Source organism: Dysidea avara, chromosome 7 (assembly GCF_963678975.1).
Source record: "Dysidea avara chromosome 7, odDysAvar1.4, whole genome shotgun sequence".
Classification (NCBI taxonomy): Eukaryota; Metazoa; Porifera; class Demospongiae; order Dictyoceratida; family Dysideidae; genus Dysidea; species Dysidea avara.
In genome coordinates this window covers 1641081-1660186 of record NC_089278.1, presented here as the reverse complement: position 1 = coordinate 1660186, position 19106 = coordinate 1641081, and the positions used below count along the sequence as shown (strand labels likewise).

The window sequence follows — 19106 nt, the reverse complement described above, 5'->3', positions numbered from 1 at the left end:
CAGTGCAGCTGCTCCAAGCCTAAACAGCTATCAGTATTGTCTACAAGATGTGTCTACATACCATTATATTGCTCACGGACCACATCAATCTGTATAGTGATAATTCTTAATGCTTGTATGTGTGTTGGATACAACATTGAAACACTTAAACTACAAATTATTTATAAGATAAAATATAAAAGCAACTTTACGCTACCCAAATGTGATTATTGACTGGAAGTTCATGTTTGTAACAACATAGTTAATATACAATATAACAACATAGTTAATATACAATATTGTTATTTTAATTTGTTACTTTCATGTGTTAAAACACATTTTGTGGTTTAAAGAGAGGAAGAGGCAACAGGTTCAGCAACCAAAAACTCCACACCTGTTTCATTGCTGTCTACAAATGTCTCTTTGAGCGAGAAATTTTTCTCTCGGAAACTTCTGGACTTTTCAAGCATAAATTCTTTATGGGATACTGGTGAATACTGTGTGTGAATAAGACATATTATGTCACAATATTTGTGCATTCTGTTATACTTACACTGATGGTTTGCACATCTTCTGAGAATTCATCCATAGCATACACATTCTCAAATGTATAATCCTCCAGTGTGTCAATGGCCTGAGTGTTCAAAGTATTTGATCTTTGACTTACTAGCGCTTTTAGTGCTAACCTTGTTGTTGAAAATGTAGGTATACCATACTTTGCACACCTGGATTGATACACTTATTAAATGGGTGATATGATATTGATTTGATACTAACCTTTCTGAAATAAATAATTAAGAGTAAGAATAGTATGATTGCCTAATAAATAGTAGATGATGCAATGTTACAATTCTAGGAACATCTATAGCATACCTGAATAACAAGACTGATTCCAAAGACATATGCTGTCAATAATAATAGCTTGTAATAGTGTGCCAGTGCTAATGCCCATGTTGTTGTTACTGTGAAAGTCAACAGGACAAGTCCTTGTAGCCATCGTTTGTAGCAATTAGAACTATAGAGTCACACATGAAACAGTTCAATGTATAATATACACTCAACATGATTATGATTATCTAGAACTTACATAGTCTGTGAACAGTTTTCATCAATCTTGTGTTTCTCTTCAAACTTCTTCTGCATAGTTAGCAGTAATATCAGAAGCAAAAATGCTAACTGTAAATGTATTATACTTCAATAGTGCAATGATAAGAATATTATACTCACTATTACAATGACCAGAACAGGAATAATGAATGCCAATATAAAACCATCCTTGTATGTCAACCAGCAACTGTACACAATGGGAGATTCAATAGTGATGTACAGCTGTGTGTGTGTATTGTTAGCTTACAGGTCTTCACTTCCATAACTCCACTTATCGCTTCTTCCCAATCCCAAAGGAATGCACAATATCATGTACAATAATGGGCCACCTGTGGATAATATTATCTGTTCTAATAGTTACATATATACAACATGTTAAATGTCTTCAGTGTGCAAGGAGACTATGTAGGTGTTCTGTATGATTTTGTTGCTGTCTGAACACTAATTTGGTGATTATGATACTTGTTAGATTAATTGTTATTAATTCTGTACATCACATATCAATAGTTATGATATTGTCAAGTTAACTCTACTTCTTTTTGTCTGGTATCATGTAATAACCAGAACATTGAGCTTATGTGATATGGCTGTGACACATTGAAGTGTTTAGTAAATATAGTTATTGTTAAATGCATTACATTTATCAAAGTTATAGAAATAGAAATTATTGTAGTATATTTATCACATCTACCCAGGGTAAGTATGACTATTATCTGCTGTAACAGTCTTATGTGAGTCTTACCATAAGACAGAAGTGTAATAATGATGTAATGTTTCCAGGTGACTTTCTCAAACACTTTTATTAGTATAATATACAACACCACTACCTCCATTAACAACCACATGAATGAAGCAAGAAAGAAATAGTGTATCAAAATGGCCACTGCAGCACAGCCAGCCTGTAAGCGAGGCACTGAACACAGTTGCTAGTTAAATTTTGAGTCTCACCTTGTCTGCAATCAAACAAATCAGGATAAGCAACAAATGTGCAATAAATAGAGTAGCACATAGATTAATGTGGACAAAGGTTGCAAAGTTCCACAGTGATCTGAAATTAGTTATAGTCAACTAAAACTATACATATACAGATTATATATAGAGCATACCTGTACATTACTAGAATTACAATGATTAATATCAGTACTATAAGTGAGATTGCAATACACACGTATAGTATAAATGGCTGGGTGCATTGGTCTTCACTGGTACTAGCCTGGTAGTAGTAACACTATAAGATAATGATAAATTGAATGTATGTGGTCACCTGGGTGATAGACTGTCTAGAATCTGATAAGACAACAAAGTGTGTCAGATGGGTACACGTGCACACAGTTTGTTCTGGACTACTTCTTTGTACTATGCAACCATCAGTAGACCAGAATGGTTCATACTCTTCCATTCTGCATAAAATATGGGCAGTATACATATCATTTTATTATGCTGTGACCATAGCTAGTATTCACTAGCCAGAACATGAAACATGTAGCTATAAGATGATATGCGTAAAGTGTCCAAAATGGGACACTCCATTTCATATTCCAGGTAGCTAACTAATATATTATTGTAATGCTGTGACTCACTTGCTAAAATTGTAGTATGCACACATGGTGTTTCCTGTTGTCGGTCTGTGATTGATTACAATCTCTATACCTTCCTCCATTGCTTCTTTACAACTTTGAGTTGCACAGTTGACTACTTTGGAATTTACAGGAGATATAAACTGAACAGCACTATATGTGATTAAATATGATCACACCATGACACTTTGCTTCACTGGTACTTTGTCTTACTTGAAGTAGTCTACAGTGTTATCCCTGTATATTGGTTTCATCAATAATTCATCCAGGTTGTCAAAAGAATAAGACCCAACTCGGACTATAGAAAGTGTTGGTCTAGGGTGATAATATAGTCAACTAATGAATTCACTCACATTTTTTAATTCGTTCATCAAGAGCTGTGGCAATCAAGCTATTTGGAGGTCTAAATGACCCATAAACACTGGTTGATAAGTTCAACCTCTCAATGTTATTAGGATCTTCAATATCAACTGCACTAATTCCTGTTTAAAAGTTACATCAGAGTTTGTTGTTACTCTCAAAGTAGCTAACCAGTATATGAAGTGGGTGGAGGAGGATATTTGGGCTTGTAACAATAGAGAACAAAGTAATCCGTTGAAGAAAATAGTGTGCTTATAAAGGCTTCTTGTGCTTGCTATGAGTAGTGTACACACATTTACTTTGGTTCTGAGACCTGTTTATCTTACTTTTCCAAGCAGCTTGATTCTATTTAAGAAACGGTAATCCATCAGGTTGTCAACTGAAATAATATAATTCTATAGGATGATAAGCAGATAACCTTATCCGAGATACAGGAAATCACAGGGACTATACCTCAATGTACTCTTTTGTACAGTTTTCTCTCGAGCTGTTCTGTAGTATATCCAAGATCACAACTGGGTCACCATCTAATATTTCTATGTCTGGTTTCTCAGTGTAACTTTTAACAGTCTCTAATTGAGTGTCGTTGTCATTAAATGGTATCTAAAAGACAATATTAGGTTAGGCTAATTCAGTATCCATTTTATGAGTTTGCTTGCAATTATAGTATAAATCTTTGCAAGTATGCATATAGACATTATGTGTATCCTCTTACAGTTGTAATTGTTGTGAAAAGGTCTTCTGAAATTGGCAGTCCATCTTCATTGCAAGAAGTCAATTCTGGATACCAATTTGGTTCTCCCTCAGCAGATTTTTCACAAATTTGTGTAATAAATACTGTTGAAGCATCGTATTATTATCAATGACACAAAATGATTACCTAACCTTTGTCAGTCCTGCAGTATAGAACTCTGGTTGTATTAAGGGGTTGTGAAACTCTTATAGTATAATTTGTAACTTCCTCTTGGCAGTATTCTACAAGAAAGATTCATCTTTATAATTTCAAGCATTTACAAGCTGAAAACTGCTTTATGTTAAAGTGCAGTTAAATTCTGTAAATAGTAGCTGTACAATTAAATTTTAAGATCAACAAGTGCTTTTGATTGGTGGAAATGTATTCTTCCATGCATTACACACACACATGCATAATCATTCATACACCATCCATAAAGGTGTAGTGAGAATTGTAAAAACAAAGTTACCTGGGATAATGGTTGGGGTAATTTTATTGCTGTACATCACTGTACTGGTTGATAGAAATGAACTGGTAAACACGCTGGTGGATGCTGCCTTCTTTACTGTTGCACTGATTGACATCAATACACCAGATGACACTGTTCAGTAATAAAGTTACACATACACGACTAATCATAGTATAGAATTATTTTTCACATTTCATACCAGACGGTGAAGCCAACACACTGCTTGGTGTGGTGGTAGGTGATTCCCCAGCCAATGTGGATGCAGATGGTTCAATGTTTATCATGCACATGACTTCTTGATCAATACATCTACCACTGGCTAAGTTGAAGGTACAAGTTCTCAGCTCACGAATCGCTCCATCAAACACCAAGCTAATTGTGTCATCACCACTACAATTATGTGTGGCAATAGTTCCTGAGGTGCATTGCACATAGTCCATTCTGTAAGATGCAGAGCACAATAAATTTGTAATATAACATTACTGGTTATCTTACCCATTATCATCAAATTCTATGATTTGGTCAAGTTTACAATTACTTCCAGGTCCTCCAGATCCTTCTAAATTAATGTCACTAATGAATAATGTAGGAGTTGTTGGTGCTATATCTTGTGTCCATTTCAGTATTAAATGAGGTTGACTAGGTGATATTGGCAATGACAACTCCACCCTTTGATGTGGATCTGTAAATAGACAAATTGTAATAATTTGTTGTAGTAATATAAATGTATTTACTCACCAGATATATCACTTGTATTCCACTTCACAATCCAGTCATCATCTTTATGTTGTCTATAATACAGCAACACTGGTGGGTATGTGTTGATATCTCCATTACAATTATTATCATCATCATCCAGGAAGCCAATTGTGAATTGTACATTGACCACTTCACTGCACATCAAAGAAAACAAAATAAGACAAACCTTAGTAGTTTGTAGATGATATTATTTTTTACAATATAACTCTTCTCTGATATTACACTGCATGTACACTGTAATTGCAAAATCCTGTAGGATGGTATTTGTTAGTAATCTATTCTGTATATATGGCTGAAACAATAAATGTTAACGAGACATACATAAAAGGTATTCCTGAGTTAACTGTTTTGTGATACTAATTGCTCAAATGTCAAAAGCAAGCAATCAGTACATATAGATCTCTAGGAGATAATCAAATACAGACTAAAGTTCTGATTTGTGATGTTATAGACTTATAGCCATTACTTATGTTATAAGTATAATATTGTCACAAGACTAGAACATTTCAGAGGCATAATTTTACTGTATTTTGCTATTTTCTGCCTTAAGGCACTGAATTTCTTTAAATATTTTTATTAAGATAGTAAAAAAATGCAAACCTTGATTTTTGAACATATATATTTTAGATATAGTGCTGGAGTTACTGGATCACACTGAACACAGAGCATTACAACTGGCAACTTATAGAGGAATGAGTGTTGATTTTTTAATGGAATTATTTTACAAAATCCCTCACTTTACAACTACTCTACATCTTATAATACAAGCAACAACATCACAAGTGGTACAAATGCCTCCATACCATGAACTGGCAACAGAAGTTGATGTAGGAGAAGGAATCACATCTATACTAGTTGATTGTATGGCTATGCTAGTAGTTTGTATTATAGTAGATGTCATTTTAGATGTTGCAGTTGAAACTACGTATATACATGCATGTGAGAAAATAACAGTGGATTTCTGTATTTAAGATTTCATACCAGGAAATGATGTAATTACATTGCTCATAGCAGAGATTGTAGATAATTCAACAGAACTTGAGGTAGATGTAACTACACTTGAAGTTGACGTTGTATATGTCAACATATTAGATGTTGCTGTTGAAAAATATACAAGTGATAAAGCAATAAGGAATTATGTTAGCTTCAAAGCTGCTCATACCAGTAATGGCTGACATCACACTGGTCATAGGACTTGATGTGATGGTAGACAATTCACCAACTGAAGATGTAGCTATACTTGGAGTTGATGTTGATATAGTAGATGTCATCATACTAGATGATGCTGTTGAAATAGTACATGTGATGCTATTGTTTTGATTACTTTTTACCTGTGTGGACCATAGAAGAGCTATCAAGCAATGTTGACTGAGTAGATGCAGTTGATGTCACTACACTTGGAGTTAATATTATTGTAGACATCAACACAGTGAATGTCGCTATTGAAAATTATAATGAATACTAGTTTTATTTCACAATTCATACCAGAAGGAACTGATGACGTTGTCAACATATTACTCTTAGTAGAACTTATGGTGGTCAGAGATGATTCACCAGTTGAAGTTAAAGAAGATGTAGCTACACTTGAAGTTGACATCATCATAGTAGATGTTGTCATAATAGATGTTGCTGTTGAAACAATACATGTGATATACACTAGTTGTATAGTTGGTTTGTTCACATACAAGACTGTGATGGTAGTAGCACACTGTTCATGAAGGAGCTTGTTGTGCTGGTATCAGCTGAAATTGTTGTGGTAGATGGAGATGGTTGATTGCTTATCGTACACGTGTCATCTTGACCAAAACATTTTCCACTGGCTAAGTTGAAGTTACATGTTCTCAGTTCCCTGCTTGTTCCATCAAACACCAAACCAACTTCATTGTTACCACTACAATCATATGTGGCACTAGTTCCTGATGTACACTGCACATAGTCTAGTCTGTGAGAATAATGTTAATTTTCATTGTAAAATATTGTGGTCTCTACTTACCCATCATCACCAAAATCTATCAGTTGATCTAGTTTACATTTGTTTCCAGTTCCTCCGGATCCTTCTAAATTAATGTCACTAATGAATAATTTTGGAGTAGTTGATGTGGCTTCTTGTGTCCATCTCAGTGTTAAATGAGGTGGACTAGAGGATATCGCTAGTGACAACTCCACCCTTTGGTGTGGATCTGTAAATAGACAAATTGTAATAATTTGTTGTAGTAATATAAATGTATTTACTCACCAGATATATCACTTGTATTCCACTTCACAATCCAGTCATCATCTTTATGTTGTCTATAATACAACAACACTGGTGGGTATTTGTTGATATCTCCATTACAATTATTATCATCATCATCCAGGAAGCCAATAGTGAACTGGACATCAACCACTTCACTGTGTATTGAACAAACATTCTAGAGTTAACAGAAAACTCTGTGTACTATTACATAGTGTGGGCTATCAATCAATCTAAGCTATGATATAACCAAGGTTTTTTGCTACATACCACAGAGCACCTAGACAGTCGAAGTGGTAGAGCACATGATTTGCAAGGATGAGGTCACTATAGTAGCTGGTTTTTTCTACTTTACTGTACACACTTTGAAAAAAATTTGTTCACATATATTATAGTAACATATACAAGTAGAGGCATGTACTTAATAGCACATTGGTATGTAGGGTAGGCATGAACAGGGCTCAATTACTGTTTTTTTACATGTGTGTTTGTCCTGTATAATCTATACCCCCCCCCCCCAAAAAAAACAAAAAACATCTTTGCTGTAAAAAAAGGCGCGTTCAAGAAACTACAAGTACCTGTAATCCCACTCAGCTGTAGAAAAAGACTCTATGAAAGTAACTGGCAACTGAAAGAGCTGATATCTGGAGCGGCCAAGAATCAATGTTACTAAAACTATCTGTGATGACCAAAGTTTTACCAAATCCATACAAGAATACCTTAGCTGTGCAAAATAGGTAAGTAAAAGTAACTGGCAACCAAAACAGCTGATACCTGAAGCGGCCAAGAATAAAATTTTTGTTGATGCAACTAACTACAATTATTCTTGTAACATTGAATCTTAATCATTCAACTCTGTTTTACATTCACCCTTGCTACATCCTAAATTAATTCCTTGTAACTCTAATTGGCTGGTAATTTGTCCGCCTTTTTCAATAGTCAGTGTAAAGAAAAAAAGGCGGCCAATTACCAGCCAATTAGAGTTATAAAGAATTAATTTAGGATGTAGCAAGGGTGAATGTAAAACAGAGTTGAATGATTAAGATTCAATTTCCTAATTATAATAGTGGATTTCCTAACCCTACTAGTAAATTTGCTAACTCTGCTAGCAATTTTTCTTAACACTAATAGTACATTTCTAACACTACTACTGCAGATTTCCTAATCCAATCAAGTAAGTCAATCCAATGCTGGAAACTGATACCCACAATTGCCAGTGAATTCCCCTTGTTAGCAATTTTCCAAATGTGGAAAGGCTTGGAGGATGCCACATTTGTTTGTAAGTTTCCAAAACTGGCAAAAAATTGTTGCTAAAAACTTTCAAAATTGACCAAATTACAAAAGTGGTAAGCTTTCTAGAATTGGCAAAAATTAAAATTGGCAAAAAATTATTGTTTTCCAAAACAGAAATTAAATAGGCATATTGAAATTTTCCAAATATGGTAACTTAACATACCTGAAGCCACAAAACCCTGGATCTAGAATTCTTTCTGTGTTTGACTAATATATACTGAAACATCATGACTTAACACAAGCTGCATGTAAAATAGTTAAATGTATCACAATCATACCATGAACTGGTAGAAGAAGTTGAAGTAGGAGAAGGCATCACATCTGTACTAGATGATGCTGTTGTGGAAGATGACATTATTTTGGATGTAACTGTAGAAACCATGACAAGGAGTAAACAATCATTTGTTTAAAATTTCATACCAGAAAATGTTGCCATCCCACTGCTCATGATAGAACTTGTTGTAATGGTAGATGATCCACCAACTGGAGAGATGGTAGATGCAGCTACACTAGTAGTTGGTATTATAGTAGATGCCATTTTAGGAGTTGCAGTGGAAACTATACACGTGATAAAAAAGTAATTGTTTCTTTTGTTTCAAATTTCATACCAGAAAATGATGTAATTACACTGCTCATAGTAAATATTGTAGATGATTCAACACTTAAGGTAGATGTGGCTACACTTGAAGTTGACATCATCATAGTAGATGTTGTCATAATAGATGTTGCTGTTGAAACAATACATGTGATATACACTAGTTGTATAGTTGGTTTGTTCACATACAAGACTGTGATGGTAGTAGCACACTGTTCATGAAGGAGCTTGTTGTGCTGGTATCAGCTGAAATTGTTGTGGCAGACGGAGATGGTTGATGGCTTATCGTACACGTGTCATCTTGACCAAAACATTTTCCACTGGCTAAGTTGAAGTTACATGTTCTCAGTTCCCTGCTTGTTCCACCAAACACCAAACCAACTTCATTGTTACCACTACAATCATATGTGGCACTAGTTCCTGATGTACACTGCACATAGTCTAGTCTACACAACAACAATGTTAATTCATTGTAAAATATTGTGGTCTCTACTTACCCATCATTACCAAAATCTATCAGTTGATCTAGTTTACATTTGTTTCCAGTTCCTCCGGATCCTTCTAAATTAATGTCACTAATGAATAATTTTGGAGTAGTTGATGTGGCTTCTTGTGTCCATCTCAGTGTTAAATGAGGTGGACTAGAGGATATCGCTAGTGACAACTCCACCCTTTGATGTGGATCTGTAAACAGATAAATTGTAATAATTTGTTATAGTAATATAAATGTATTTACTCACCAGATATATCACTTGTATTCCACTTCACAATCCAGTCATCATCTTTATGTTGTCTATAATACAACAACACTGGTGGATATGTGTTGATATCTCCATTACAATTATTATCATCATCATCATCCAGGAAGCCAATAGTGAACTGGACATCAACCACTTCACTGTGTATTGAACAAACATTCTTTAAAGAGTTAACAGAAAACTCTGTGTACTATTACATAGTGTGGGCTATCAATCAATCTAAAGTATGGATGCATACCACAGAGCACCCAGACAGTTCAAGTGGTAGAGTACATGACTTGCAAGGATGAGGTCACTATAGTAGTTAGTTTTTCTACACACTTTGAAAATAATTTTAATATACGTATATGTAACATTCTGGTGAATATACAGTTAAGTAGGGAAACTTAATAGTACATTGGTATGTAGGGCAGGCATGGACAGGGGTCAATCAAATGCATGCCTATTTTTTTTTTTAATGTGTGTTTGTCCTATGTGCTCTATTAGTCTGTACATTTTCTTTCAGAACTTCAATTGTCCTTAATGTTATAACTTGGTTGGTGCTTATTTACGATATGAAATAACTTGGCACCTGACAAAGTGTTTACATGTGTACTAAACTAAATAATTTGGCAGAATTAATGTAAGTAGTAATTTACAAAATCCAACCAAATCTCATAACTCATTAGCAAATTAAATTTATGCACACATAGGCGGCGAAAAGGGGGGGGGGGGGGGCTAGGGGATGAAGCCCCCCCCTGGGTCTGCTGAGGGGGGGCTAAGATTGATATCACACCGAAATTATCCTTCTTGGAGTGGGGCTGAAAACCGTGATAAAGATCGAGATATTCTAATAGAGCAGTCGCTCTAATAAAGCAATGAGTATGTAGCGAGCTATGTAAGGATTTTTATGTAGTTTATCAGTTATAAATGCGTAGCTAGTGAGGTGGAAAGCTATTGTCAGTTGGTTGTGACTTTTTTTTTTTTTTTTGGTCTCACCTTACCAAATCAGAGATAAGTCTGGGTCAGCCCAGCCCCCCCTCATATCAACTACTTCCTCCGCCCCTGCATGTACATCATTATCATCACTAGTGTTTATAGTTTATTAATTAGTTTCCAACTAGGAACTCACAAAATGGCTGAAAGCCTGTAATGCAGGAAGTGAGAATACTCTGTTATAAGCTTAACAAAAATTCCCGACCAGATTTGATCCCCATACAGCTTGTATTCCATGCAAGCCACAGATATGTTTTAGAACCACTTTTGGCAACTTTTGATATGCACAAAAGTTACTATTATGGAATCAAATGATTACCATAATTGGCAACTTCTAGATTGCTGCCAAAATTGGCAACAACTATTAGAAGTCACTGAATTGTCAAATTGAGATTTCCACAGGCAACTTCAATTGTTGGTAATTTAAGCAACTCTCTCATTAGTAGCCAAACATGGCATCCTTATATAGTATGCCATAGATCTTTTTGAGTGTGGGTTAAGTTTCCACTATTTATACAAAAGTACCTTTGTTTTGGCTTGCTTCACAGTTCATTATACCTAACCCAAACCCTACCGTAAGTAGGTCCCAAACATTTCTAAGGTGTATTTGATGACCTCAATAATAAGACCACCTCATCATGCCCAAAAAAGCTAATCCTAATCATTTTAATAGCAAATTTCCTAAGCACTAATGTCCTATAACTCCACTAGCAAATTTCATAACTCTAATACTGAATTTCCTAATTATAATAGCGAATTTCCTAACCCTACTAGTAAATTTGCTAACTCTACTAGCGATTTTTCTTAACACTAATAGTACATTTCTAACACTACAACTGCAAATTTCCTAATCTATTCATGCAACAGTAAATCCAATACTAGAAACTGATACCCACAATTGAATTCCCCTTGTTATGCTTCAGTAAGCAACTTGCCAAATGTGGAAAGGCTTAGAGAATGCCATATTTGTTTGTAAGTTTCCAAAGCTGGCAAAAATTGCAAGATTTTCTGGCTAAAAAAACTTTCAAAATTGACCTAATTAATACTTTCCAAAATTGGTAAAAGAAAAATTATTGTTTTCCTAACCCAGATTATGGAATTCTCTCCCAGTGATTAATACCTCTCTACTAAAAATATATTTTTGGAATTATTTTGTCAACAATTTTGATGTAAACAACAATATTGTACTCTCCATTACATGTGTCCCTGTTGTAGGTGCTCTAAACTCCCCTGCCCGGTAAATTTTAATCATTTATGTAACTATAAAGTATGTGTTTTGTATGTTGTCTACAATGGCAGATCCAGGATGGGGCATTTGGGGCAAATGCCCCCCCCCCCCTCACCTTGTGGAGGAGCCTGCCATACTTCTGATTCAATACTAAAGTTTGTCAGGCCAAGATCAGTTTATAAAACTCATAAAATATGCACATTTTACTAGCATTTATTACAAATTCACCTGAAATGAAAACAAAACAAAGGTGAAATTGTCACCCAGCACCTTTGTGCGTACTAAGCGCCTCTAAAAGTAATTATCGTGTTGATGTTTAAGACATTCAGAGCCCTTAAAACAGCTTTAAAGACTTCGCCACCATCTGCAAAAGCCAAAATGGCAAAAATCAACAGTGAGACATCACTAAGAGGTGATTATTTGCTGCTTCAAAAATGTAGCAAGTAACAAGAGAATCTGGCTCTCCCCAATCACCTACAATTTAGCCTGTTTGTGCCCCTCTCCTTGCCAGCTCCTGGATCCGCCCCTGGTCTACATGTACAGTAATTAACTAGTATTATAAGTAATTATAGTTTGGGCAGTTGGCACATGTTGCCATCTGACCCTCAACACCACCACACTATTTATGTACATAGCTACTGTAATTCTGTAATCCTGTATCTGGTGTTATAAAGAAACAATAAATAAATAAATAAAAACAGGAATCAAACAGGCATATTGAAATTTGCCAAATATGGTAACTTAACATACCTGAAGCCACCAAAACCCTGGATCTAGAAATATTTCTGTGTTTCACTAATATACACTAAAACATTGTGACTTTTCGCAAGCTGCATGTAAAATAGTTAAATGTATCACATTCATACCATGAACTGGTAGAAGAAGTTGAAGTAGGAGAAGGCATCACATCTGTACTTGATGATTGTGCAGTAGAAGTTGTGGAAGATGACATCACTTTGGATTTAACTGTTAAAACCATTCAAGGAGTAAACAATCACTTGTTTATAATTTCATACCAGAAGATGTTGTCATCCCACTGCTCATAATAGAACTTGTTGTAGTGGTAGATGATCCACCAACTGAAGTGAAGGTAGATGCAGCTACACTAGTAGTTGATATTATAGTAGATATCATTTTAGGAGTTGCAGTGGAAACTATACACGTGATAAAATAGTAATCAATTCTTTTGTTTCCACAAATTTCATACCAGAAAATGATGTAATTACACTGCTCAAAGGAGAGATTGTAGATGATTCAACACTGAAGGTAGATGTGGCTACACTTGAAGTTGTTGTCGTAGATGTCATCATATTAGATGTTGCTGTTGAAAAACATTCAAATGACAAAAAGTAAGGAGTTGTTCAAGCTCATACCAGTAGTGGTTGACATCAGACTGGTCACAGAAGGACTTGATATGATGGTAGACAATTCACCAACTGAAGATGTAGTTATACTTGGAGTTGATGTTATTATAGTAGATGTCATCATATTAGATGATGCCAATGTGTGGATCATAGAAGAGCTATCAAGAAAAGTTGACTGAGTAGCTGCAGTTGATGTTGCTACACTTGGAGTTATTATTGTAGACATCATCACAGTGAATGTTGCTATTAAAAAATATAATGAATACTAGTTTTATTTCAAAATTCATACCAGAAGGAACTGATGATGTTGCCAGCATGTTACTCTTAGTAGAACTTATGGTGGTCAGAGATGATTCACCAGTTGAAGTTGAAGTAGATGTGGTTACACTTGAAGTTGACATCATCATAGTAGATGTTGTCATAATAGATGTTGCTGTTGAAACAATACATGTGATATACACTAGTTGTATAGTTGGTTTGTTCACATACAAGACTGTGATGGTAGTAGCACACTGTTCATGAAGGAGCTTGTTGTGCTGGTATCAACTGAAATTGTTGTGGTAGATGGAGATGGTTGATGGCTTATCGTACATGTGTCATCTTGACCAAAACATTTTCCACTGGCTAAGTTGAAGTTACATGTTCTCAATTCCCTGCTTGTTCCATCAAACACCAAACCAACTTCATTGTTACCACTACAATCATATGTGGCACTAGTTCCTGATGTACACTGCACATAGTCTAGTCTACACAACAACAATGTTAATTCATTGTAAAATATTGTGGTCTCTACTTACCCATCTTCACCAAAATCTATCAGTTGATCTAGTTTACATTTGTTTCCAGTTCCTCCGGATCCTTCTAAATTAATGTCACTAATGAATAATTTTGGAGTAGTTGATGTGGCTTCTTGTGTCCATCTCAGTGTTAAATGAGGTGGACTAGAGGATATCGCTAGTGACAACTCCACCCTTTGATGTGGATCTGTAAATAGACAAATTGTAATAATTTGTTGTAGTAATATAAATGTATTTACTCACCAGATATATCACTTGTATTCCACTTCACAATCCAGTTATCATCTTTATGTTGTCTATAATACAACAACACTGGTGGGTATGTGTTGATATCTCCATTACAATTATTATCATCATCATCCAGGAAGCCAATAGTGAACTGGATATCAACCACTTCACTGTGTATTGAACAAACATTCTTTAAAGAGTTAACAGAAAACTCTATGTACTATTACATAGTGTGGGCTATTGATTGATCTAAGCTGTGATGTAACCAAGATTTTTTACTGCATACCACAGGGCACACAGACAGTCTAAGTGGTATAAAGTACATAACTTGCAAGCTTGAGGTCACTATAAGTAACTAGTTGTTTTTTTTTTTTTTTTTGTTTTAAACCACTTTATTGTGCACACTCTTTGAAAATCTTTTTGTTCATATATAGTTTGCTAGCATTCTAAATGCCCCCTATAATTGTGGAGGAGCAATGCATAGCTACTGCTTTTGAAACATCAAATTCAAATTTATATTATAACTAATAAAAATATACACATTACTACCATTTATTGCAAACTCACCTGATGCAAAAGTAAAAACAGCTGTCAAACTGCCACCCAGCACCTTTTTGTGCACTAAGCGCCTCTAAAATAATTATCGTGTTGCAGATGTTTAAAACATTCATAGCCTTTTAACAACTTTAAGACTTCACAACTATCTGCAAATGCCAAAATGGCAAAAATCAACAGTGAGAGGTGAATATTTGCAGCTTCTAAAACACAGCAACTAACAAGAGAATCCGTCAGCTCTACTACTGCTCTCCCCAATCACCTACAACTTAGCCTGTTTGTGCCCCTCCCCTTGCCAGCTCCTGGATCCGCCCCTGTCAAATGTGGCATCCTTTGACCTTGCCAATTTAGAAACATGTGCACACTTATATAGTATGCCATACAACTTTTGATTGTGGGTTAAAGTTTTCACTATTGGCATAATTTATTCACAATTCATTATATCTAACCCAAACCCTACCCCTAACCTAACTAACCCTAGTAGCAATTTTTCTAGTACTACTGGTAATTTTCCTAACCCTAATCCTTATGGCAAATCTAATAATCCTATCTCCTAACTTTAATAGTAAATTTCCTAAGTAGCTACTAATTTCTACTCTATTACTGAATTTCCTGATTATAGTAGTGAATTTCCTAACCCTACTAGTATAATTGCTAATTCTGCTAGCAATTTTTCTTAATGCTAATAGTACATTTTACCTCAGATTTCCTGATCCATTCATGCAACAGTAAATCCAATACCGGAAACTGATACCCACAATTGAATTTCTGTTATGCTATATAAGCAGAGTAAGCTATTTGCCAATTATGGAAAGACAAGGATTCCACATTTGTTTGCAAGTTTCCAAAGCTGGCAAAAAATTTGCAAGATTTTCTGGCTAAAAAACTTTTAAAATTGGCTAAACTAATACTTTCCAAGACTTTCTAGTTAAAAATGTTCCACAATTGGCAAAAATTAAAACTTTTCAAAATTGATAAAAATATTGTTTTCCAAACCCAGATTATGGAATTCTCTCCCAGTGATTAATACCTCTCTCCCTATCCAACAAATCAAAAGGCAACTAAAAACTTATTTTTGGAATCATTTTGTCAACAATTTTGATGTAAACAGCAATACTGTACTCTCCATTACATGTGTCCCTGTTGTAGGTGCTCTAAACTCTCCTGCCCAGTAAATTTTAATCATTTATGTAACTAAGTATGTATTTTGTATGTTAAATTAGTTTGTGCAGTTGGCACATGTTGCCATCTGACCCTCAACACCACCACACTATTTATGTAAATAGCTACTTTAATTCTGTAATCCTGTATTTGGTGTTATAAAGCAATAATAAATAAATAAATAAATAATTATACAACCAAGTACTACAGATAATAAGAAATGGAGTCAAAATTATGTCATAAATAGCGTAAGTGACCGATTATCGAACAAAGTTTATACTTTACTTCATAAATATCTCCGGGAAAGTAGTACTAACCTCGACTTTTAACCAGGAGGTAGCGCCTTTCTTGTAGAATACCTCACGTAAGTTTGAGTAATAGTATCCGATTAGTGTCCGTGTTATGAGTGGATTTCTGCATTCCGTAAAATATGAATTATCGAACACCAATACCTATTATCGAACGCCCATTAATTTGCGTTAATCAATTATCGAACGTTTTGCACCTTTTCTACTGTGGTGACTTCAGTGCACCCTACACACTCTTAACTATTATATCAACGTGTTATCTGAAGTACCATGATACTGTAACTGAAGTATAGTTTTGATACAAGCATGCACTTGTGAATTACAACAGCGAATCGTTTAGTGTAAAATGCGTGCAGTGAAAAATCAGCACATTACGACCAATAACACAGTCTTATTATCCTTGTTTACCACAACCCCTTCTGTACAGTCTTCGTGGATACATCTTTTACTCAGGTAAATGACAAACAGTAAGCCCAATTCCGCCGCCAAAGTCACGCTCGAGTTGCACTTCTTTCACGGCGATTCCTGTGTTCTTTTTCTTCATTTCTTCGTCAGTGGTGATAAGTATCAACACTGCTGTGATGTCCACACATAAACTCTAAAGGACGGAAAGCTCATTAAGAATAGGCTACACTATTGGAATTCTCCATATAAACACCTTACGAGTATGCGGAATAAAATTGTAAACTTCCGAATACGTTACGTGATTTTTATGTTCGATAATAGGTACCGTTCGATAATAGGTCACTTACGCTAATGAATGAATAAATTAATGTATGCGAAAACTACAAGGCCTACAGACATACACTGACCGGCAATAGAATCACCATTGAACGAAGGCACAAACGTATAATGCTTACTCATTTTCATGCTGGTGACTGAAAAGCCATGTTATTCCAAATAATGCACACTGCAAAACAGTTAATTAAGGTGGCCATGCCCGAGCAGTATATTTGTTTGTTTGTATTGTTTACTTGTATTGTATGCTTCCACCTGGCTTGCTAGATAGACTCTGGTTGGCTTGGCTGTCTGTTTGTAGATGTATTGTAAATGGAGCGCATGGTATGTTTGAATGTTTGTTTGTATTGTTTACTTGTAATGTACATTTTGCTTCACCTGGTTTGCTGCCTTGGCTGTCTTTTTTTATCTGGTTCACCTGGCTTGCATACTCTACTGAACTACTACAGTATAGTGTCAGTATCTCCTGCAAGTTATGTATGCATACAGTGTGTACACATCACTGTGCCATTTCCACACCACTCATGAACCACATTTAGATTTAGCTACCAGTGACCTCTAGTTGATACTGTACTGTACTGTATAGCTGGTAATTTTCGAAAAGTTTTTATTTTTGGATATTTTGAAGAGGCCCTTCTCTTCCAAAATAAATTCCCACATCCCGTTGTTCTTCGAAAATAAATTCCCACAAGTGAAAGCAACGATCCAACTTTTGGCGATTCGCTTGTGTATTCCTCGAGTTTTAGCGCAGTATTACTGATGATAATCTAAACTATATCATTACTGTACCAATAACCAGAAAATATACGATCCAGAAAGGGAATTGATGCCGTCTGCTCTAGAATCTATGCGGGTAGATAGCCACGTAGCTACGATCGAGCCAGTGAATTTACTCCACTCGAGACTCCAGAGTTCTCTCCAGTGGACAGGGATAGGGATTATTCCATCAATAAGTCAGTTTTTGGCAAACATTCACGCATCTTCATAGTTTGTGACACGAATTTCCGTTTATTTGAAATCCTTCCGGATTTTGAAATATGGCACTTTTTGAAATTAAAATCCTTTGAAATTCAGATTTTGCTTCTTGTGCGAAATTTTCTGTTTCGAAAATAACCCGCTATACGGTATATTGGCTACATAGCTGAATAATTTCTATCTTCGGTGATTATGTATTGTTGCATACAATACTACAATAACGTATAGCTCTCTACTGTATGTTTTGTATGCATATATATACTGTGTACACATCACTGTGCCATTGCCACAGTGTACCAGCACTTAGCTACTGATGGCCTCTAATTATGATGCCACTATTGTGTTATATCTGTCTCTATTGTGCTATATTGAGTTAATTTGGGATCGCAATTATTTTACTAGTTAATGGCCTCACTGCGGGTTGTCGTGTTGGTGTATGTACTTGGTTGTATGTGACCCGGTCCTAGATGAATAATAAATAAAAATAGGTAACTCAACATACCTGAAGCCACCAAAACCCTGGATCTAGAAATCTTTCTGTGTTTCACTAACATATACTGAAACATTGTGACTTTTCACAAGCTGCATGTAAAATAGTTAAATGTATCACATTCATACCATGAACTGGTAGAAGAAGTTGAAGTAGGAGAAGGCATCACATCTGTACTTGATGATTGTGCAGTAGAAGTTGATGCTATTGTGGAAGATGACATTATTTTGGATGTAACTGTTGAACCCATTCAAGGAGTAAACAATCACTTGTTTATAATTTCATACCAGAAGATGTTGTCATCCCACTGCTCATAATAGAACTTGTTGTAATGGTAGATGATCCACCAACTGAAGTGATGGTAGATGCAGCTACACTAGTAGTTGATATTATAGTAGATATCATTTTAGGAGTTGCAGTGGAA

General features: G+C 35.3%; 1 protein-coding gene across 1 annotated transcript; it reads right to left on the bottom strand.

The window, feature by feature from the left end:
* Positions 1-218: 218 nt before the first annotated feature.
* LOC136260791 (serine-rich adhesin for platelets-like) lies at positions 219-19102 on the bottom strand. Its single transcript, XM_066054656.1, has 48 exons — positions 18970-19102; positions 18811-18886; positions 14471-14625; positions 14228-14414; positions 13920-14176; positions 13720-13863; positions 13440-13673; positions 13274-13387; positions 13083-13220; positions 12933-13032; positions 9846-10003; positions 9603-9789; positions 9295-9551; positions 9119-9238; positions 8931-9068; positions 8789-8879; positions 7221-7375; positions 6978-7164; positions 6670-6926; positions 6470-6613; positions 6316-6423; positions 6147-6269; positions 5966-6082; positions 5788-5905; positions 4964-5118; positions 4721-4907; positions 4425-4666; positions 4226-4357; positions 3909-3998; positions 3739-3860; positions 3477-3626; positions 3350-3418; positions 3195-3297; positions 3017-3145; positions 2877-2961; positions 2667-2816; positions 2351-2486; positions 2193-2299; positions 2035-2134; positions 1829-1985; positions 1334-1415; positions 1207-1273; positions 1067-1155; positions 853-994; positions 757-798; positions 666-704; positions 533-613; positions 219-476 (listed from the first exon to the last, which is right to left on the bottom strand). Exons 1-48 carry the CDS (start codon positions 19085-19087, stop codon positions 327-329), a joined length of 6489 nt encoding a protein of 2162 aa, XP_065910728.1. The 5' UTR covers positions 19088-19102; the 3' UTR covers positions 219-326.
* Positions 19103-19106: the final 4 nt, after the last annotated feature.